This window comes from Anopheles ziemanni, chromosome 2 (assembly GCF_943734765.1).
Source record: "Anopheles ziemanni chromosome 2, idAnoZiCoDA_A2_x.2, whole genome shotgun sequence".
NCBI classification, from domain to species: Eukaryota; Metazoa; Arthropoda; class Insecta; order Diptera; family Culicidae; genus Anopheles; species Anopheles ziemanni.
The window spans coordinates 38,590,451-38,614,632 of NC_080705.1; the positions used below are offsets into that span (position 1 = coordinate 38,590,451).

At 42.2% G+C, this 24,182-nt stretch overlaps 1 protein-coding gene across 1 annotated transcript in view; it reads left to right on the forward strand.

Moving 5' to 3' along the window:
• The first annotated feature begins 1,283 nt into the window (after positions 1-1,283).
• LOC131288554 (semaphorin-1A) overlaps positions 1,284-24,182 on the forward strand; it is a 157,261-nt gene continuing 134,362 nt past the window's right edge. The window contains exon 1 of the mRNA XM_058317701.1: positions 1,284-1,627. Coding sequence (XP_058173684.1) covers positions 1,441-1,627 — 187 coding nt within the window. The 5' untranslated portion in view covers positions 1,284-1,440. The remainder of the gene's footprint in view (positions 1,628-24,182) is intronic.

Sequence of the window (24,182 nt, forward strand, 5' to 3'; positions counted from 1 at the left end):
CGCATCGTTGAAGTTGCCTCCTCGAAATGATTTTTACTGCAACATCGACGAACGTCAAAATAAATTAGATGTTGTGCTAAGATGCGTCCGTCTCGCACTGTCGATAACCTCCATTTGTGTTGTCCTTGGCGTCGATTTGGTTTCTCGTTAGAATGATGGGTGTATTTAGCTGCTTTTCTATATTCCTCCGCTACGCCTTTCTTACATCCACCGTTTGGAAAATAAACATTGGTCCCACGGTTTACAGCCATCATCATGCCACTTTGCTATAAACATCGAACAAATATTGTTCTTCATCTCCGCTCCGCCCTATCTCTTGCTGCTTGTAATTAGTGTTTGGATGAATAATTTCGATCACTGTCTTGCTCTCTTTTACGATATTTTATTTTCCTAACGAAAGGTCTATTTTAACTTTTTTTTTCTTCTCGTTTGCAGATCATTCGTCGCATCGTGCTTCCCGCGTCGTCGGTCGCTGCGTATCGAGCAGAGTGTGATTGTGAGTCGAAATCCAACAGAGATTCCCGCGAGTCGAAAGCGTCTTCTTAGCGGTGGCGGTTGGTGGCGATCGAAAGCATAAAGTATCCTATTATTTATTACCCACAAAGTAAACACCGCTGCGAGCGAAGCCTGGATCGCTGTGCGTGGGGGGGAAGGCAGCGGATGTAAAATAAATAAACACGCTCGGACGATCGACATCCGGCGGGAGCGTTCGAAAAACCAAACGAAAAGTGATCCATAGCCAAGCACCGCGGCGCAATTCGGTATCGATCATCACGACCACCTTCACGATCACGGTGGGGAATGGATCTTGTCCTTCGCACCGCGAATGGGACAAATTGTTGATCGCACGCTGCGGCACGTTGGCGATTTTGGTATTTGCTTTACTCTCTTGCTGTGAGTGTGGAAATGTGAAATTAATCAAACCCCTGTTCCCGGCTTGGTGTTTCGTTCCTTTTCGCTGATATTTTACAGCTGGCTCCAGTGCAGAGGAAGAGAAGTGCGTTGAAAGAGCGTGTGCTGGTGTGTTTGTGTATTTGTTAATTCAGATTGATTCGAAGTTGAGTGTAGTGCGTTTGCATTGCGGGGTACGAGAGCAAGAAAATAATTATTCAATATTCAAAGCAGAAAAGAGTGCGTGTGTTCCGGATCGTTCTGGTTCGATTTCGGTTTTCCTTTTCCGATGTTGCTCAGCCGGTGCGGGTCGATGAAAGGTCCTTGGAAAACTAGTGTGCTTTAATAGTTTTTTGTTGATTGGGGGTGAAAAAAAGCATCAAGTGCAGGGCACAAGTCTGTGTTTCGTTGAATGGCTTTTTGAAGTTCTGCTTCCGAAGAGGGAAAAGAAAAATTACACGAGAAGCCCCGGGGGAAAGTTCTGGCCCCAGGAAAAGTGAAGTGAAAGTTTCTCCGTTACAAAAGGCGCTCACCGGCAAAGGCTTCCAAATGGCAACCAAATCGAAACGATCATCCGGCCAACGGGGGCGACGGCAGCAGCCCGCTCGGAACGAGCTGAGTCCCTGCCTCGCCGGAAGTCCGCTGCTGGTCAGCTTCCTCGTGGTGGCGCTGTTCGTCGCGGGCAACCTGTGCGCCTGGCAGGAAAACGTTCGACCGAAGCTGTACGTCTCGTTAGGTAAGTTCGACCCTATCGGTTCCGTTTTTCTTCATCATTTACAAACTTTGCTCAGTTTTTGGCTTCAGCATATCCATCATCGCCATAATCACCAATCCCTTAGGCGGGTGTTTTTGGCTTGCCGTTTTTTTTTTTAATCCGACCGATTTGCACACATGAACAACACGTGTGGAGCAGACCCATGCGTACGTCCGCACCGGAAACGGGGTTGACAAGTGAGGGATACACCATACCGTCGCGTTCCATCCATCCATCATCGTTCGGGGGGGCACGCTGTCCGGGGCGGCGGTGGCGGCAGTCATTAAATTTTATTGCAGCCTGCTCTATCGCGGTTGGCGATCACTTTTCCGGGTGAGGAAATATGGAACACGCCGCGACGCTCATCCGTCAAGACTCGTCCCTTTGAGTCAGCATTTTTTTTCTTGTTTGCAGTTTTGCAACCATTGATTCCATTCCGGCCGTTTGTTCGTTTTTTTTTGTATCTTTTATTAAGGCGCCTGGTTTGGTACTTCTTTTTGGATTTTAAATTATGATTATTGTTTATGTTTCCACTGTTCGTCTTATCGCTAGTTTGAATAATTATATGTTAAAAAAGATGTTTTCCAACCAAGACAAATATTACACAAATGTAAAAAACACCGATCATAATTTCTAACTGTCCGCTCCTTTGTTTCATTTATAATTTTTCGAATTTGGTTTTGAGGTTTTCTTGAAAATTTTCTTGGTTCGTTTCTGAGCACCGTTTTTTTTAAACTTAAATGCGATCTTTATGTTCACTGAAATGGTGCTAAATTAATATGATTTTCAATTCAAAATGAAAATTGTGAGTCTGCAAATGCATTTTACATATTGTAAAACTCGTTTGAAAATAGTTTTTGTTGTAGGCTGATGAATAATTTTTGTGTCGTACATTGTGATATTGTTCATCCAATATTTGGGATTTGTTAATCATTTATTAGTTTTGTTAATCATTTATTTAAAAGCAAGCATTATAGGAGCAAAGAGCAAAGAAAGAATAAATTTTGTATCTGCCAATTTATTATTTTCCACATTTGCTTTAAAACCCTCAAATTGGAATAAGTTGACGTTATTAAGGTGGGTTTTGTTTGAGTTTATGCAAGACATTTTTCACCATTGTCCTCCCAGCTTCATGCTACGGCCGCATACAAAGGTTATCTCGTGTCTGCGCACCATATTTACACTGGAGCACATCGTTTCCCTAAAAGAAGTTCATCATAAGGACCGAATTTTTCGTCGCATCTGTGTCGCATCGTGCAAGTCGCCGCCTGCCGTCTTTCTTCGTCCATCCACGGCGGTTGGTCGGTCTGTGCAAACAACATATGGAAAGCGTAATTATTTTTATGTCCACACACCCGCGTCCAGACGGAATGAGGACGGAATGTGGGGAGAGGTTGAACCTCTCGATGAATGGAAACGTCGGAAACGTTGCGCGAACTGAAATGAGAACTTTAAAATAGATCGGACTTGCGGGTGAGATAGAAAGCGAGCAGCCGTCGCGCCGTCGATAGATGGTCGTGACCTCGCGAGACCGTCCGGTGCTGTGGGTGTGCGTGTACGTGTGTGCAGTGCGAGATGGGAGATAGAGCATAAAATTAAACTGTGAAAGTTATGCTGCTCCTTTGGTCCGCGCCAAGAACGGTCGCGTCCGGAGCGCAGAGCTGCAGAGGACATTATTCAGCCTCGGCTACTTTGTGATGGGTCTGTCCGCTGCACGACGACTGTCCTGGTAGGGTGGTGGTTTGCCGAAGGGCCGTATGCCTTACCCGCACTATCCTCTCCCTTGCACCTTGCCGGGCAAATGTAAACAACAATGAGACAGCACTTGTAACATGTAACATATTGCCGCTTATTAAAACCGTACCCTTGGCTTAGCCTGACGTCCGTTGGTTTGCGTTGCCCGAACGGCCCGAAATGTGTGGTTCTGTATTGGTATGTGTGTGTATGTGTATGTGTGCACCATGGAGGAGGCACTGGAAATGTCCACAACGAGCCGGAAAGTTGATACTTGATCTCTCTTCGCTCTCCCTGCTCAGGTTGGGATGGTTTCATTTTTTTTTTCTGGGGACGAAGCAGGGTTCATGCGGACGGGGACCCGGACGGGTGCAGCATAATCGTTCCTTTGTGTGGTGCAGTTTATGCTGCATGACATGTGCTGCGTACTGGTGCAGTTCCGGTTCGCACTTCTCCCCTTCGGCCTCCCCTTCGGCACCCGTCCGGGTTTGAGTCTGAGGAGTTCTATTTTGTTGTATGAAAATGTTAATTTCACTTCGTTCGGCGTTCTTTTTCCTTCCTTCCTTCCTTCCTTCCTTGCTCCTCGCTGGGGTCGCGCCCGGTCCAACCCGGTTGCCCCAAGGGTGATTGAATGAGTAAGCGGATGCATTTTTTGGGCAGGAATCGGATCGGAATGAATGAATGCAAACAGCATTATAGGAGGGTAAGGGATTGAATTAAACGTACGTCTAATAAATTGAGTGTCACATGGAAGTGTTTTCGGCTGTGTATGAAAACCATCTGCTCTTGTGAGAGAGTGTTGCGGTTGGAGTTTTCCTCGGTGTGTCATATTGTGCAGCACAAAGCGTCATATAAATTGTTTGTGGTTTGTTCTGCAGCGACGAATCAAGTGACAACCGTAGTGGCTTTTTCTCCTCCCGTTGATGTATTTAGACAAAGTTTTATTAGGCAAAATCATATAAAATGCTTCACGTACAACTTTATTTCACAACAAAGTTGAATAAAAGTTAGTTTGTTGCAGATCTTAAGAAAAATAAATCTCCATATATTGAGCTTGAAATAAATATTAATAAATAATAATAATAATATTGAGCTTATAATTTCACCATGTATTTTAGCACTTTCATAAGCACCCGAATGAAAATAAAACGTTCATTAATCGTCGTCCTTTACCGGTTCCGTTATACTTTTTGTAAAGGTTTTATGAATATGTTGAATTCCTCTTTTTATTAATTTTATTGCTTCAGTTTTGATTGATTCAATTGTTTAAAACTGGTTTGAGGGAAACTTAAACAAACTTATGTTGTTGTATCAGTGGTTGTTGTTTGTTTTAGAATAAACTAATTTTGTTCCATCAGTTGTTGTTGTTTCGATGAATTGTATTTGTGTTACGCAGTTTAATTTTATAGCTAGGTTTATTTTTGTTTCTATATTTGTTACATTGGACATCCGTCGTAAATTTCATCATCGAACATAAATAAGTTTTATCATCCTACAGATCTTTCTTAAGGCAGGATTTGCTGTGTTATTTTTTGTTTCCCCTGAAAATAGGGTTAGAAAAGCAGCATCGTGTCGGGAGCCATAAATATTGCCGCCCTATGCGGCCAGCTCTTATCTGATAAATTATGACGGTAATGATACAAAAGTAGCCTCCATCGATACGCTGCCGTTATCGTTAGAGGCATTTTTTCGTTCTTGTTGTTTGGTTTGGTATGTCGTTTTGGTTAGATACTTAGCCCGCCCCATTGTCTTTAGCTCGAAATGGATGGATTCATTCCGTCTATTCGGCTCCCAAAAGTGTGTGGGTCTGGAGAAACCTTTCGGTCGTCTGTCGGTGTTTTCCTACCTCGCGTTAAGATAGCATAAGTTTTAGAGCTTTGGAGGAAGCGTCCATGTATAGCCGGATCGGCGGCAAGTGAGCCGGTTATGCGTAGGCAGTGACGTCGTGCACCGGACTAGTTTTGAGACTATTTATTATTCAAATCCTTCTGCAGATGGTTTTGTTTTACCAAAGGAAACGGATCGGGTGATAATTTTGTTTGCTCGCTATCTTCCAACGATGATTCATGGGAATTGAAATACGAGGTAGGTTATGGCATATTTGAATTTTTGATCCGGATTCTCAAGCATTTTTTTGCTTGAGTGTATCACCCCAGAATATATAATAAAAATAATTGGAGGTGTCTTCGAGCGGGGCCGTTCTTCATATCGATACGAGCAGCTAATTTGTATGCTACAAATTTTATCTCGCTCATTTAGTAGCACCCTTATCATGAACACGGTTCGTGGCAACTTCCCGGCGATGAAATGGGGCGAAATTAAAACCCACCCTCCGTTTCGAGTTCAACCGCAACCTCGGGGACTTGAAACATTTAATGACCTTCCCCAAAGTGAATTGCGAAGCAGGCATTCCTAGCTGCATGCCACACGCGCGCTCTAATTTATTTAGAGTCTAACTCCTGGAGGACGATCCGCTACTCTCCCGCCGTAAACCCGGAGCAATTCGTCGATGGGTCATCAAGTAAGCAAGCAAACCCAGCACTCAGGATCCTCCTGGGCGAAACCCGGCTGGACGTTCTCCAGGTCTGGACAGGCGATAAATTAATTTCGGTATTTCTCATTAACGCTATCAGCATGTAATCAGGGCACATTAAGCAAACAATTTTATTTGACTTCCTGCACTGCCTCGACGAAACCACCAACCGGCGACCCGATAACCAACTCCTTTTTAATGCGCTTGGCGCGTTGTTTATGCAAAACCCATGGTGAGCTTGGGGGCCGAAGTTTAGACCATTAATAGGGCTGCAGTGTGGTCGGTCTAGGAATCCTTTGAGAAAGCTCCGTTCTACGCGCGGGAATCAGCTCGAATGCTTAGCAGTTTACATTCGTCCGTGCGGCCAGATAGAAGACTACCCTCCCGACCCGTGGCTGGACTGTTTTACGATACATTAAAGTACCTTTTGCTATGCCTGTCTTCGGTTTTAATTTTCATCCATACGTTCTGCGTTATCTCGGGGTGGCCTTTTTCTTCCGTTCTTTCTCGACACTCCAATGAAGCCAGCAGCCTACTTGCTTGCCCCCTCACTATCACTTTCCGGGGGAGGGTTTCGTTTTGCTGGCTGCCCGCTCGAAGGAAACGCGTAGGCGCCGAGATTGTGGTCCATTTTCCACGCGCCACCGACGCGACGCCGAGAAAACGAACGACAAGAAAAGCCCTCAGCCCTGCTCGAAGGGGCAACCTCGAAGCATCTTGAGTCCTGGTTGGGGGCGGGGCGTGGGCTTGGGCTAGTCACTCGTTTCCGTCCGGGGCGGCGGGAAACACTTCGTTGACTGGAGAGACATTTTTACGACCCCATAAGAAACTGTTTATGGAAGCCCTCGCGGCGGAGGGAAGGGCATTACTTTTAGGCTTTTTGCCGTTCGTTTTCTGTTTTTGTTAGTCCGGGAGAGAGTGATGGGTTTTTTTTCGGTATTCCTTCTATTTGTTCGTTCCGGTTCCGGTAGGTGCGTTGTGCGATAATTTTGCCGGCTTTATTGCACCAAAGTGCGCGGGGATAAGGTTCCGAAAGTTGAAGATTTCCTTTCGGAAGCGTTTCGTTGGTGCGTGAGGAGAGGGAGTAATGGAATGATGCTTACCGCAAAAATGTGTAGACTGTGGGCATACGTGGTCTACCGAAACATGGTTTCTTTTTCACCTCGGGCTTGGTTTCTTTTAGGAGATGGTATAGGTCCTAAATAGAATGCTTGGTGCTGTAAACTGTTCACTAAATGTATTTGCCTCAGCGATATTAAACCATTTAATTTTACTTGTGCAAGAAAACAATAGTATTGATTTTTATCTATGATTTTGATTATTGATATAGAATGAGATCACATCAGAATAGACAAATCTGTCGGTTTGATGTATAATACCTGTTGTAGTTTTGTAGTTTTATGATATTTCAATAAAAAATTTTTTTTCAATATTCCGTCTTCGAACACATCCGGATCCGGCTAGAGATCTTTCTACCGAATCTGATCCGTGTCTTTATAGTAGCAGCATACATAAAATGGATTCGAATATCCAAAAGATCCTAATCCAGGATTCCAAACGCGACAGATCCAGATCTCTAGGATGTGAATCCAATTCTGCATCGGGATCTCCAGGAATTTCGGTTGAGAATCTGTGCTCTACAGCTGGGCCCCAAGAAATCTGAAGCCAGATTCTGTAGCTTCAGTAGCTTCTGTATTATTCACTCCTAGATTAGAATCCTAGGGATATCAGATTTTGGATTAAATCTGGAACTATCAGATCCACAGAATCGGGTTAGATCCTTAAATTTCCAGGCATATCCTATATCGAAACTCTAATGCAGTGCTTGCAGTATACTAACTCTTAGTGGAATGATTTTAACTTTCTTTGGAAATACTGCTTCCTTTTTTTCAAGTTTCTCAGTTTTAGGAGCTGTTCAAACAACAGCCAAAATTGTTGCATGTATCTTGGAGGGTTTTGCTTAATATTATAGCACCAAACCCATTGGAGCCTACTTTCCTTCCCGACAAGAAAAGAGCGCACCATAAACGGGCATTCTTACCGATACGGCCCTTCAGCACCGATACGGTTGACGGGAAAGTCAGGTAGGCGTAAAATTATTTATGTTCGCACCACGGCACGATGGAGCGAAGCCGGGATAAAAATCAAAAATTCATTTTTGGATTTCAGAAAAAAGAGACATGTTTTCTTAAACTACAAGATGAAACTAAGAAATGACCCAAAAACTAGAGCCTCTGCTCTTCCAGGTTCTGAGAAACAGCCTCTCAAAGTCAAGATTTGTGAAAATATTGCGTGAAAAATTGAAAAAAATCCATCAACTTTGAAGGTCTGTAACTCCTATAATAATGGTCGGAATCGGATTCCAAGCACAGTTTTGGAAAGGTTTATTATCAAGCTTTAAAATTATTGACAGTTTAAGCTAATTGAAATTGAATGTCACAAAATATTAAGCATTGTTTCGCAAAACTCCCGGAAAATTTTTCAATTTTCTGTTTTTAACCTTATGCCATCGCTAAGGATTGCGAAAGATTGTAATATGATGCATACCCACTTATAGCCTAGAATGTTTTGTAACAATAAATGATAGTTTTTTTTGCGCATACGCGCGCATCTTTACGTTATTCTGTACTTTAGATGTGAAGCTTATAGTTTATCAGCTACTAGGCGCCTCCATCATGCCATATGCAGCATCATGTGTGGTAAGAAATATGAATTCTCATTCAATGCATTCAAATTTGAAATTCTCATTCAATGAAAAATGTGAAGCAGGGTAGTGATTGAACATCACATAAAAGGGGAAAGACAAGCCAAGTCACTGGCAAAGAATGAAACTTGGTTTGGTTTGCTTTGAATGTATCAGGTCGCTTTTACTTGTTCTACAGCTCACAAAACCCATTTTTTTATACCCAAAATTCCTCGGAATAATGTACCCTACACTAAAATAATAAATAATAATAAATGTACCCTACACTAACACTTTGTTCTGTTTGTACCCTTACCTGTAAAAGCCGTGAATTTTGGGTAGATATACCTGTCACTCTTTTTCTACCCTAATGGTAAAACGCCGCTAATTGTGGGTGGATAACTCATAGAAGTGAACACAAATATTTGATAATATTTGCTTTTGAAAACAATATACCCTAACCATACAGTAACAGCTAAGGTAGATGTTAAAATTTTGACCTTCGAACGGCATACCATAGCGGTATGCATTTGAAAAGATACATATATAACATACGTTCGTTTATAAAAACATCATTCAAGCTTTACCTTGAACAGCATAAACACCAATTGTCAGAAAGCTCCTTGGAGAACGAACAACGTTTTTTTAGTTTTCAAGTAAATAATCTATCTGAGATTGATTTAATAATTTCACGATGGGTTCCTTTATAATCAATGATATCATAAACGTTTTGAAAAACAATGCTTCTTGCAAGGAAAACATTGGGTATGCTTTACAGTTCATTGAAAGTAAAGTAAGCATCAAACCGTGTGATAAATTGAAAGTGACTAATAAGTTGATGATACTGGAAAAAAGTTTCAAGGCTAGATTGAAGAAATGTGCTAGAAACTCGAAGAATTTTCAAAAGGATTCGAAAATCTGGTTGAACAAACCATTTGACATTAGTGCCTATACGGAAAACAAAAGTCGTGGACGGCCAAAAAAAGAGTTTAATGATCTCTGCGTGAGGAATAAACGTCGAAGTGTGGCCAAAGAGACAGATATCAACGGCAATCTCGAAAAGGAATTATACTCAGTGAGGTTGTTAGCTTTTAAAGAAAAGCAGTTAAGGCTGATGAGTATGATAGACATGTTTTTGAAAAATCCTTCAAGTGTTATGCCAATGACAACCAAAAGTGATGTTTTAGTATCTGCCGAAGAAGCGTTGGCATGTTTTATAGACAATAGTTTCTCAAAATCCCAGTATAATGATTTGCATAAAGTATCAAAAAAAGTTTTTCCGTCATATTACCTGTTGTGCTTCTATGTGGGTGTACTTTATTATAATTAACGTTAGCTTATACTTATGGTAGTGGTGGCTGCGGAGAGGTACGTGCGTTCGCCTTGAGTGTCGCTGGTCAAAAGGGGCGAACGACCACGCTGTCTCCAGCTCGCGTCATCTCGCTGATGACGTATGATCGGCATGCATTTATACCTGGCGGTACACTGCTCCAGCCTCCAACATTACCAAATCAACAAACTTAAAAAAACCTGCGCACCAAGTGAAGATTTTATTTCTATTAGTGAAACAAAAGCTGAAGTTAATCTACAAGAGTTGGTTAATCACACTGCGTGTAGAATAATTGAAATACAAAAGGCAGAAATCTTGCGACACCTTTCATCTTCTTTGTGTGATTCACTAAGCGTCGTATTATTGTGCTCGTGGGGCATTGACGGATCTAGTGGACACAGCATTTACAATCAACCGCTTCATGGTTCCGGAGAAAATACTGCATCAGACAGTGATTTATTAGTATCGGCATTAACGCCTATCCGTCTTTCGTTCATCAGTGACGATTCAGATATCATCTGGATAAACTTGATGCCTCAAAGTGTTAGGTTTTGCAGGCCAATTGTGATCGAGTTTGCGAAAGAGTCAAAAGAAAAAGTTTTACAAACAGTAGACGAAATCAAAAGCCAAATAACCAGGTTAGTTCCTTATACAATTCAGCTAAATGAAACAAGTAATGTGACGGTAAACTATTCATTTTACATGAGTTTAATTGATGGAAAAATTTTGGCATATTTAACCGACACTCTATCTATGCAAACATGTTGTATATGTGGTGCAAAACCAACCGAAATGAACAGTGTAGAGCACTTAGAAAATGGATTTATTCCAACTCCTGAGAATTTATCTTATGGAATATCTCCACTGCACTGTTGGATCAGATTTTTCGAATGCTTGCTTCACATTTCGTATAGAATTGAATTTAAAAAATGGAAGGTTACTAAAAATTTTAAAAGCATGTACAATGATCGAAAAAAAATTGTATTGGAAAAGATGTACAAGGAATTTGGTGTAAAAGTAGATGAACCAAGGCAAATGGGTGGAAATAGTACGACGGGAAATGTTTGTCGTCGGGCTTTTTCAAACATAGAAAAATTGAGCGATATTTTGCAAATAGAAACAGAACTCATAGAAAGGTTTCGAAATATTTTAATAGCCATCAACTGTTCACAGCCTTTAAATCCAAAAACTATTAGTCTATATTGCAAAGATACATACAAGTTTTACATACATCATTACAATTGGTACAAAATGCCTTCCACTGTCCATAAAGTTCTTGCGCATGTAGGTGAAATCATTGTAAATGCCCCAGCTCCATTGGGATCCTTAGGAGAGGAAGCAGCAGAAGGTAGAAATAAAATATACAGAAGGGATAGAAGAGAACACGCCCGTAAAATGTCACGAGAATTCAATATTAAAGACATTTTTATGAGAGCATTACAATCATCCGATCCATACATTTCAACAATATCTCTGGCTAAATCGTTGAAAAATAAAAAACAAATTCCATACCCAGACGCAGTAAAAACATTCTTCGTAGATTACAGCTCCTCAAATAGTAACAGTCCCTTGCCAATTCAAACCCAAGAAGATGATGGTACAAGTTCAGAATATTCAGATAGTAGCTCTTCGTTAGGAGACGTTATGTCCGCGTTAGATGCTTTGAATATCAATTATATTCCAGATGACAATATTTTGAATGGAAGTTTGTAGTAAATTTAGTTTGTTTTATATCAAACTTTAAAAAATCTTTAAGTTAGTATAAAAAAAAAATTAAAAAATAATGCACCCATAGAAAATTCCAAAAATATGAGGTTTTTGCAGCGCCACCTGGCGGGATTGTCCCGAAACATCATAATTTCGTGTAATATAATAGTATTACACGATATTACAATGAAAAAATTGCAAAACATTTGATTCTGAATTTTATCCCGGCAATTTGCTCTTTTCGCTCCATAGTGCACGGCCAGGAGAAGCCGTTGGGCTTAATATGGAGCCTCTTACTCTTACGGTCTTATCATCATCGTGAAACAAGGGAAAACCTGTGAAAGAAAGTAGGAACCTTCCCAGAGCTTACCGTACTCCGGCTCCTTACGATTCTCGGAGCCCAGATGTACTCGCTTTTTGGTTGGCTTTTGTTTGTTTCGTTGCTGGTTAACATTATTCCTCGCTCGGTAAAACAATCTCAAAAAAAAAAACCCCGAAACCACTTCTGGCTATCGCTGATGGAGTGCCTGAGACGGACAGTGCCTGTATGTGTTGCTCGCGAAAAGAGATACGCTTGGGAGGCTTTACAACGGGCCTCTGATGCTGTGCGCAGAGACGCACCTCGTTGGATGTGGATATGCCCGTTGGGTTTCTAGTGTTGTTTTTCACTGTCAGAATCTGTCTTCTCCCCGACAGCAGAAGCGACTCTCGCGGGCTGCGGCGTGAGATGAATTGGTTCTTCGAATTGTTATTCCTAAGAGCTGTCTGCGTAGATAGACTATTCCTCTTTTACCGCTTTTGATGAGTGTTCTAAACAGTAGTGTTTATACGATTTCCAATCGCTAGGGACTGGCTGGAGGGGCTTTGAAATTTTCATTCAAACGTAAGAAGATGTAAGATGTTTTTCCACTTTCCGAAACAGATTCGCGCGAACAGCGTTGGAGCATGAGGTGTGTGTGTGTGCCGATGAAGGGAAAACATCGACCATCGTTACTTTCGCGACGGATAGTTCGTGGCACTTGAGCCATTAAATAATATTTTCAAGTGGAAAAATCGACCCGGCGTGCCGTGATGGTCAACGCGTTGCTTCTCTCTTGCTTCACCTAATCGTTTGGGAAAGAGAACCATGCGGTTCATGCTAAAGAGGTTTAGGTGTGCCTTGTTGTTTTTTTCTGTTCACACCAAAAGTCATTAAAAATGACCCGATGTCGTGTACGATAAGTGGTTTTGCGCTAGCGTAAAATGTAATTCCTACCGGCGGGGCAAAAGGCTGAAGGGCTCCGGCGGACCGGGTCGTGCTCTCTTCCGGCGTTTCGATCGATAAAAATGCTTAGAGCAATTATGGCGCATTCCCAGTGCGCGCGGCGCCGGGTTTGGCATAATAGTAGTGGCGCTTCACTTCAGCGTGGTGCGGTTTCTTGCCCGTTTTTGCTTGTCTTGTAGCGCTTTATGCACGACAAATTAAACCGTTACCGACAGGTTCGGGTTTCCGCGTTGTTTGATGGCGCACATTCGTTTCGTTAGTTTTATTATTTCGTAGCAATTACGTTACGCTACGCGGTGCTTTTAAAGTGGCAACTCGAAATAACATCAGAAAGTTCTTTTCGAAAAATGGCCAACTAAACGGCACACCGACCCCCGAACTCTTTGTTTCTTCTCGGTTTACTGCATCCCGCGCGGAAGTCCGTCGAATTAATTGTTTCATTAAAATGTTACGCCTGATTTACTTCGGGTGGTTTTGATGGTCGCTTGCGCTGCTTGTGCCGTAAGTGAGTGGTACATTTAAATTGAGATATAATAAACTGCTGGGGGAAAAATGTTAATGGTAATAGGATCGGGTTTTAATTTATGCTGGCCACATTATTGAAGTTTTGATATAAATTCGTTTTTAGAGGGATTTATTTGCATTGTGGCGCATTGAATATTTATAAACTTTAATAATTTTTAACTAATAAAATTATTTTCTGTGTACTTGATGTAAGTGAATGCGAAGAATTTAGTTTCTTTTATTTATTTCTTTTATCAACATTGAAAGATCATGTTATGGCAGTCAGGTATCTACAAACTAGAAAAGTTTTGTTTCCCAAAGCTGTCTTTGTTGTGAAAAACGTCCTTTCGAGACATTTTGATTCTGGGACTCTCGTTTAGGATATCGTCAGAAATTTTCATTAAAGCATACATTTGCTGCTCATGAATGTTTTCTTAGCTCCCGTCACTAAAAGTGTGAAAGTAGTTCTCAACCAACTGTACGGAACAGTTGATTAAATTTTTCTCTTCTAAGCTTTCATTTTCAAATCAGCTAACCGTCTGATTGCATATGCATTTGCTATATGGACAAAGTTGCCGATGGTTATGTACCACTTTCAACCTTAAACGATGTGTGCATAGTTAGCTAAACCCCCCTTAGAACCTTTTCACCATCGAACAGCGAGAATTTTGTGCATAACGTTGTTCGTATGCGACTCTTTTTAGAAGTACATAAATATACTGCCCTGACAGCTATGCTGAAGGGTGAAGAAACATTTTGATTTGCAAAATTCATGCTCGCTGTCGATGCCTCTGAGAAGCAACTAAGCATTTGTTTTGTGTGAACGAATACAAAAATGAAATAAACTAGACAAATAAAGGCACAAGGCAAACTTGGGAGAGTGGAAGCTGATGGAAAGATTTAAAAAAGCTTTGCACTACCACAAAACGACGTCATAAATATGTATGTATGCAGCAAGCATGGCGAACATCTAGCATACGCGGCTCGGTTTGGTAAACTTGCACCAGTGTGTGTGTATGCATAGACGCATAAACAAATGCATACTTTATGCCGTCGATTGCTCGATGCGCTTCTCGCTGTACGCCGCAGCCCCGGAGGTGGTTTATGCTGGCTGCTAACTGCTGACTAGCGGTGCTGCCGCCATCTGAATAATGCCAACTATGAGGAAACATTGAATGCTTTTCTAGCATGCTCATTCGCTCGTTCGACAGCAATTTAATATTTTGGAAAAGCTTTTCCTCCTGCTTGTGCCTTCCCTTTACACAACTACGCAGTGCATGCTCACATACATCCGTGGGTAAATATGCTCCAAATATGATTTGCAATGTCAAATAAGTTATGAGTTACTCTTGAGATGGCATCTGTTGGCAGAACTATGGCACTGCTTGGCTTGCCGGTATGCATCAAAATGATTATAATTAAGCTTCTTGTGAGACTTGAGCATGATTTGCATCGTCTTAAGTTTGGCAGGAGTTAGACAAAGGTGAAAAACAGCTAGGGAATGAAACTAATTCATATTCAAGCGTGCTGGTGCTACATTTTCCTGCATCAATATTATTTCATACGTTTTGCACTTCTCCGGGGTAAGTTTAGTCGATTTTAGCTTAGTACACCTTTTGCTGTGCATCCATAAGTCAGCCTAATCTGAAAATTATTTGATTGAAGTCTGATTTATATTAAATTAATGCATATTTGTTCATGCCTGCTTATTCGAAATTATGAGATGTTTTAATGTTTTACGATGCAGGGCATAGCCGTCATTTAAAATTCTTTAGGTATTTAGCTGCAATGTCTCATTTTCAGTCATTAGAAATGTTTCAATCATGCAATAAATAACAAACTTGATTTACGATTTGTTGAATTTCTCGATTTTTTTATAACTCCCCCTGAACGCATGATTATAACAATTACAAATTTATTGGACAAACCTACGATGTTTATCTTTCAAACCAAATACATTTGTTTGTTGCCGATTTTTCCGAGCATTGTGTTATCAAACTGAGATTATGCAATTGATAACAATCAACTAGTAAAGATTAAGGCTTAACTTTATTGAAACATTGCACATGATAATCTTTTTAGCTATTATATCGCATCAGGTTGTATCTTCTTTAGTTTAAAGGTATAATTAGGTAAATTAATTTTGTTTGGAACCATGTAGCTGAAGTGAAAAATTTGTTTTAAACATCTTAAAGATTATGCATTTACATGAAAAAAGTGCCATGTTTAGAAGTAAAACAGAATGTTCATTCTCATATTTGATGAGTATATTACTAAGGCGACATTCCGTTCTACTTTTCACTCGACGTTTTACAGAACCCGACCAATACGAACCAACTGTACCTCAGGGACGCCGAAGTTTCCTCCTGCTCGGGTGAAATCAATTATTTGTCGAACTTCTCGAAAGTCGATTTATCGCAACCAGGAGACTTGCGGCACAGATAAGCGCACTGCCGCCCGCGGGAGTTGGCGCACCATCCATCCGTGGCACGGCGTTACCTCGGGAAAGATTACGTTTATCTGTTGCCGCGTGCTTCGACAAATTTATTCGTTGGGAGCACGGGTTTTCCCAACCCGCTTGCCGATGGTTGTGATGAAAAAATAAAGAAATAAAACAAACCGGAGCTGAGTGCACCATGGGTTCCGGAAAAGCGACTGATGTGCCGGGTTGTTTCCTTCGCTCGCGATAAAAGTATCAAAATTAACACCATTATTGTGATGTTAGCGCTGGAAAATCACCCCTGGGACCATTAATTCTCGCTTATAACAATATTTTACCCCTCGCCACCCCCTCTCCAGGCGACTCCGAGGGTGGGGCGAGGTTTTGTTTTGCGGATTATTTCACCTCTCTCGATACTGCTCGCTATCTTCTTTAATGATTGGTTTCGGAAAAGTTTGTCTTTCCACCGGGCACGACGAACGTTCGCTTCCGGTCGGAAAATATTGACGATACCGTTGTTTCTACCTTCTCTCGGAAGATTATAGTTGGAAAGTGTGGCGATCGATCGGTGGTCTGTGCTTCTCCACCGGGCATTGCTTGTTTACCGTCCGGTGGCGGGGAAAACGGGAAACTTCTCGGCCAGAAAGATTGAAAGATAGGGGAAGATAGCGTGCCTTGTGCGTTTTTTTTTTGCTAGCTTTTCTGAGGCATGCTTATTCCTGGGGCGACACCTTCCCGAAGCTTTAGGAAGGAAGTTTTCTTGTCGTGCATTTTTCAATAATTTTCCACCAATTTCCGGCGCCCGTAGGTTCACCGGTCAATACCGGGATCTAGCAAACAACGGCCAACAACGTGGACGTGTGAGCGGAGTTTCAGTGCCAGTTTGGGTTCTCCTTGCTCTCTCCTCCCGTATTCCTTTCGGCCATAAAAGATTTCCACACCGCGGGGTTACATGGGTTTTTGCTGTCATTCCCGGTTGTACGCTTTATGCGCAACTTCCTGCTGATAAGGGCGCCTTTTTCGTCCGAGCCATTCCCAACCCGGTTACGCACCACCCAATGTGGAGTGGCGAGTGGAAGCTTTTCGCTCGAGGGCTGTGCGGGTTATTTATTTTTATTTGAATACTTATACTTCCCGGAGGCTCGCGATGGCTGTCGGGCGCCTTATGGAGGTCTTTATTTGGGCGGTACTAAGGGAAAACATTGGCGCTGGACTGGTGCGGATTTTTCGGTAAAATTGATGGCTCAATGCGGACAACCGCAACCCATTCCCTTTGACTGCGGTACGGGGAAGAGCACGACCGGCAGAATTTATGTCTCATCTTGAGACGCAAGTGTAAGAACGACGTTTTTTTTGTTTCGGAAAGGATTCCATCCATTTACAAATGGAAAGGTGTGGTTAAGTCGAATGAAAAGCTATGCCGTTCTTGTAAAATAAGGCGATGAAGAAGTGCTGAGTTGACCACCTGATCGTCAAGGTGAACGAAATAAATTGCTTTAATGTTCTTTGTCCGTTTATTTTGGTACTTAGTTTAGAATTTATGTTATTCAATGTACACACGCTGTTCTTCATTTGTAGATTTAAGCGAAACGATAGCACTAATACGAGATGTTACAAATTAACAGTTTGATTGTTAATGGTCAAAACAAAGTACGTGTCCTATTTATTAGTTATGACAGCATACAATAGACATAGTAGACGTCAATTATGCTATGCATTTATTTGATTTACGTTTTATCAAGGTTTATTGAACGACCACTAGGCCAGTTTTGTAAATCATATGCTAACTTTTTCTTTATTTAGAATATGTTTTGCTAAAGTATTTAATGTTTAATTAATTACCTAAAAAATACGCTATCATTACTTGGCCAGATGTTTGGCCAAATACCGTTGGTTAACATACATACAGCTGTCAAGTCTGTCAAGTTGAGTAGCAGAGGAATTTCGTGCTCCGTTTGTAACAGCTTTTTACAGTATTTTTCATATTCTCCATCAGTCTATTGGATCGGTTTTGATTTTGTGAACAGTCGTTGTTGTACTTCGCGAACTTGCTCGGATGCGCCGATCGCGTTCAGTCGTTAATTTTGGCAAAATTTGCTGCTGTGAAATCGACTGTTTACCTATTTGGCGTCGCCTGACGCCGTCCTGTTGACCAGCAACCAGCCACTACTACACCAGCATCAAGTTCCCGCTCAACTATACCAGTGTATTGATTTCCAACAAACACATCAACACATCGTACTTCACAATCATCAGCTCGTACTTATCACCATGGATGCTGTTTGCCCTATTTGTAGCTCCGTCATTATTAAGGATCCGGTTGTTTGCTGCGGTAAATCGCTATTTATCAACTGTAATGCTATGTTCCACGCTGAATGTCTCAAATTAAACGGCACTTGCACGAAGGAATTGGCCCGTAATCGCGGTCTTAAGTGGATGTGTGAGAGTTGCCGCAATTACGAAAGTAACGATTTACAAGCACTGACTCAGCTACTTAAACAAATGAACGGAGATCTTCTTGCGGAACTGGATAAGAGATTCACACACACCAAGCCGTCTTGGTCATCTGTCCTCAACGCGGCGAAACCCCCGATTCCTGCACACCCGCGCCCTCCTGCTGTGAAGCCAACTAAAACGTACATGGCGGAGAGCGGGCACGTCAAAGCAAAACACGTCACCAATATTGATCCACTAAGCGATACACAGGATTCCACATCGCCAGCACACTTCCCCATCCCGCGTCCCAAGACGCTTTTGCATGGCTCAGGGAGAGGGATCACAACAAATTCGCACGTCCGTTTTGTTCCACCACCGGGCAACTTAACCTGGCTTTTTATTACTCGCGTGCACCGAGATGTCACAGCCGATGATATGAAAAAATTTGTCGACGAGCACTTGGGGATCGAAGATACTATTGTTCATACTTTATATGCGCGTAACCGAGATTTATCGACGATGCGCCACATTTCCTTCAAGATTGGAGTGCCATCAATACTTCGAGAAAAGGCACTGTCCCCTTCCACGTGGCCTAGTGACTTTGTCTACCGTGAATTTGAGCAGAGAGAGCGACCTCAAAGCACTTTTCATCCTGCGAGCACACGTGATGTTAACCACTCCAGCCTACAAGAAGAACTGAACTCGAATAGTGCGATTATGCCAAGCACAACATCCTCGTCTGCTGATTCTCTTTCACCTTCTCTCCGACCACCGCCGTCTGTTTAGCAAGTGGAATGACCTCTCTATATTTTACCAAAACGTTCGTGGACTGCGATCAAAATGCTCAGCTGTGTATGCATATTCAACCACCTCTAACTACGATGTCATTGCACTCACCGAAACCTGGCTCGATGAGGCCATTCCGTCTGCTTTGCTGTTCGACGACAACTACACTATTTACAGACTAGATCGCAACGTCAAAAACAGTAACAAACTCAGGGGTGGTGGTGTTTTGATTGCTGTTGCATCTAAGCATCGATCATCGCTTTGTTCTTCACCAGATAATATAGAACAAATATGGGTGAACATATACTTGCGACGATCCACTGTTACTATCGGAACTGTATACCTCCCTCCAGATCAGAACAACAAACCGACAGTGATAGAGTCTTTAACAAACTCGTTAGACACAATAACTGGTAACAATAGACACAATAACCGGAACTCCAACATGTACGTTGTGCTTGGAGATTTCAACTTCCCCTCTCTATCGTGGGTTACCGATAATTACGGCTTGCCCCAGCTGAACTATACTGCATCACGTGTCACACCAGGATGCCAAGCAATAATAGACGCAACAAACTATGCAGGACTCAACCAGATAAATCAAATCCGCAATAGTAGCAACTGCATGCTGGATCTTGCTTTTGTGTGCAATAACGTGGTTAACTTTGGTTACTCACTGACCGAATCACCTTTTCCTGTAGTAGACGCTGATACTTACCATCCACCGCTTGAACTACTGCTACACTACCCATCGCCTGAAGCTGAGCCGCCAGTTCCCCCACGAATAGACACACATGACTATGCTCATCGATTTGATTTTAAAAAGACCAACTTCGCACGACTAAAGGAGCTTCTCGAGAGCACTGACTGGACCATGATTGAGTCAGTACCCGATGTAAACCTGGCTGTTGATAAATTTAATAACATATTGATGGGTTATCTCACACGCTGCTGTCCCCAACGAATCAGGAGGCGTGGTCCCCCGTGGTCAACGCGCCAGCTTCAGGAACTGAAACGTGTGAAAGCTTCTTGCTATCGTAGCTATAGAAAAAAAATGACCCACTATGCAAAAATGAGACACATTATGGCACATAACCTGTATCGACGACTGAACAAAATATTGCATGATCAGTATGTTAGAAGGATTCAGGAGAACCTGAGAAGTAACCCACGCCAATTCTGGAGCTATGTAAACTCGAGGCGCGTTAATACCCGAATACCTCAGCTCATAACGTACAATGGCTCAGTTTCCGCTAATGACCAAGAGTCCTGTAATCTCTTTGCAGACCGTTTTAGAAATCAGTTCTCAAGTGGAGTTAGTTACGACATGCCTCGTTTGAATGCCGCAGTTGCAAATGTTCCGCGTGAATTAGTCAACTTTACTCCATCTGATATTGATGTGTCGGTGGAATCGGTAAAAAAAGCGATTAATACGATAAAGCAATCATTGAGGCCAGGACCTGATGGTGTACCGTCAGCGATATTAAAAAAAATGCAGTGCCTCTCTCGCAATGCCTCTGTCCAAGATATTTTCCATGTCGCTTGAACAGGGTACGTTCCCTTTTGCGTGGAAATTTTCTTGGATGTTTCCTATTCATAAGAAAGGCGACAAAAAGCATGCTGAGAATTACAGAGGCATAACTTCTCTGTGCGCCTGCTCAAAAGTATTCGAGGTGATTGTCCATCGTGATCTTCTGAATTGCTGCCGGGATGTCATCAGCAGGCGCCAACATGGTTTCTATCCGCGAAGATCTGTAACAACAAATCTACTTGAATTTGTCACCGTGTGCCATGAAACTTTCGCGTGCGGACTCCAACTGGATGCTGTATACACGGACCTAAAAGCGGCCTTTGACCGTGTGAATCATTCATTACTGCTGGCTAAACTGCAGAGGCTGGGTGTGTCACCATCGCTGGTTGAGTGGTTCAGCTCTTATCTCCACGATCGTCGCTACTCCGTGCAGATAGGTGATGTGTTCTCCAATGTGTTTGAAGGTACTTCTGGCGTACCACAAGGGAGCAATCTTGGTCCTCTGCTGTTTTCAATATTTTTTAATGACGTGACTACTGTGATTCCCGAAAAGGCTTGCTTAATGTATGCGGATGACCTAAGGATCTATCTGCCAATTGAGACTGAAATGGACTGCGATACTTTGCAAACATTCTGTGATAACTTTAGTGATTGGTGCCATCTAAACGACCTAAGTATTTCAACTGAAAAGTGTTGTGTGTTAACTTATCATAGAATAGACAAACCTATCGTTCATAATTACAAAATCATGGGTACCGATATTGCTCGCGTAACCGAGGTCCGCGATCTCGGAGTTTACCTAGACAGTAAGTTAACGTTCAATGTGCACTACAAGAAAATAATAGATAAAGCTACGAGGTTGCTAGGATTTGTTTGCAAGCAGTGTCAGGAATTCACAGATCCTACATGTGTAAAAGCGTTATATGTCAGTCTGGTCCGCTCAATTTTAGAGTTCAATAGCGTCATTTGGTCTCCGTCTACCGATTATTGGACACATAGAATAGAGGCAGTTCAGCGTCGGCTTACTTGTGTCGCGTTACGACTTTTCTCTCGATCTGTATCGTTTCGACTTGACTATCGTACACGTTGCTTGTTATTAGGTTTACAATCCCTTGACCACAGGCGTAAAGTTGCGCAATGCGTATTCATTGGTAAACTTTTGACAGGAGAGATTGACGCCCCTGATTTGCTGGCTAGAATTAACATATATGCTCCTGCTAGAATTATAAGAAATAGACAATTTTTAGCACCTCAACTACGTAGGCGATTATACAGCCATAACGAACCTCTGTTAGTGATGATGCGAAACTTTAATAATTACTATGAGTACTTTGACTTTAACTCCTCTATGTTACGCTTTAAAAATGAATTGCTGCTTCTTTATGCTAGAGTTAGTCCTTAGTATTAAGCTCAGTGTCCAGGCCGTGATGTTGGCCACACACTTTATAAGAATAATATATACAACTAAGCATATCTGAATTTATCGAATTTATTAACAATGTTTAATGAAACACATTTCTGATTTTTTTGCATGACATTTTTCAAATAAAAGATAATAATCTGATAAATCATAAAATGCTTACCTTGCACGCTTTAAAAATCTTTGGAGCTATGTTGCTATTATTGTATTAAAAAAAGGTTTTTTGAATTTTAAAAAAGCACTTGATAGTTTATCTCGATTAATGAAACAACACTGAAATGTAAACTGGTTATTTTCTTTGCCGATTACTTGTGAAGCATACACATCGTTTGTTGGCAAGTTGTGTCGCGTTTATGTAAACGATCCACCAAAAATAATGTCTGAAACATTTCAACTCCCTCCGAAAGTGGCTGTTGAAAGTAACAGTTGCCACAAGCAGTTTCATTTTACTCACTCCATAGTGCCTCCCCCCCTTCCCGCCTCCCTTTTCCCACGGTGGCTTTCCAACAAAGAATGCTAATTCACTTCGTTGATTGGTATGTAGATTCGTTTTTGCAAGTCGCTTTTGTTGTTGCCTGGTTAAAAGTTTATTAGAAAGTTCGGCAATAAAATCAAAAAAAGATTCCATCCGAAGCCACCACTGCCGAGCCACAGTGGCGAGGATCCAACGAACGAGAAAGAAGTATGGCATCGAAAGGATCCAACCGACGGAGAGTTGGTGCTGTCGGTGGTGGTGGTGGTGGTAGTCATGTCAAGGATCCTATCGACCGACACCACGGGGAGAAGGTTTCGTTTCGCAATGGTAGCTGGTCGTTTCATTGAACTCCGATCGAATATGTCTTCCTTTTGCTTTATTTTGTAAAACGCTAGCGTAGCAATGCCAATGCCACCGTAGGTTTTTCACCGTTTTGCCGAGCAAAATAAGCCACCGAGGGCAGATATCGAGCGATGGAAAACGAAACCCCAACGGGGATGGTGGAGCAAAAATATTGTATTGTATTTTTATTTATTTATGTTTTTGTCCGCGCGTTGTGTAGCGAATAGCAGTGATATGGGTGTGTATGGGTGTGTGTTGTTTGTGTGTCAAAGTCGAGTGCCTCTCACTTCACCTTTGGTCGGTAGTTTTGTCCATGCTATTTTTTTTGCCACCCCCAAATCCCATTCCTCTATCCGTTGGGTTGCCGGCGAGTCCCCCGCTTCTACCATGCGTTCCCCGTTCCCGCCCTCCCCCCCCCCCCCCTGAAAGTATCACCATTCCTTGCCCGGGCTTTCCACAGGTTGCACTCGCCGTCGAGGGAAAAATATGATTCTGGAAACGAAATTTATGTTATGCGTTTCCAAACTCAATTTACATTTTCCATCCACACGGGGCTTTCGAAGGTTGGTGTTTCTTTTTTTTTTCTTCTGTGTTTTTCCTCCCACTCGGTACGGGTGGGTTTTCCTAGCGTTTTTTTTAATTCAAAGGTTTCTTTTCGCAACACACGCGGTTCACACCGGGTGTACTCTTTCTCTCCGTTCCGTTCGAAGACTCTCTCCGCTCTCTTTCGCAGTAAGTTTATTCTTGTGTTTTTTTTTGCATTACGAAGATCCTTTTTCACGCTAAAGGTTCGGCTCATATCATGTACGGGTGCCACTTTTTTCTCTGCTTTCGCGACGCGTTACCTACAGCTTTCCTTCGAAAGTCTATATTTGGGGAATTTTTATTTTCATCTACCGTTTTGTGGATCTGCAGCACAAATGCAAAGAAAAGCTGCAACGGAAAGTTTTTTTTTTTCCTTTTAATACCAACAGCACCGGTTGGAGGGAGGTGGAGTGCGGGGAGGGGAGGGTAGGTGCGTCAGCTTGCCCGGTCGTTCTAGGGCGATCTTTCTTCCGGTGATACTGCAAACTTATAATAAAAACACATCTGCATCGATATGATTGCGTTACATTGTAAAAGTTACAAAATAAAATAAATAGAATGCCATCTTTATCCCGTCGCATGCCATCTTTTTTCTCGTGGTGGAACTTCGTAAAAAGAAAAGGGAATGAAGCGAATTCGTAGTGAAATAAGGCAAATAGCAGCAACTCCTTATCGGCATGGGAAACTTCAAAACCACCAGCAGGCAACAACAAACGGCTGCTGCTCCTGTGACAGTTCAATGAATCTGTCAGCCGCCGGCCTCCGAG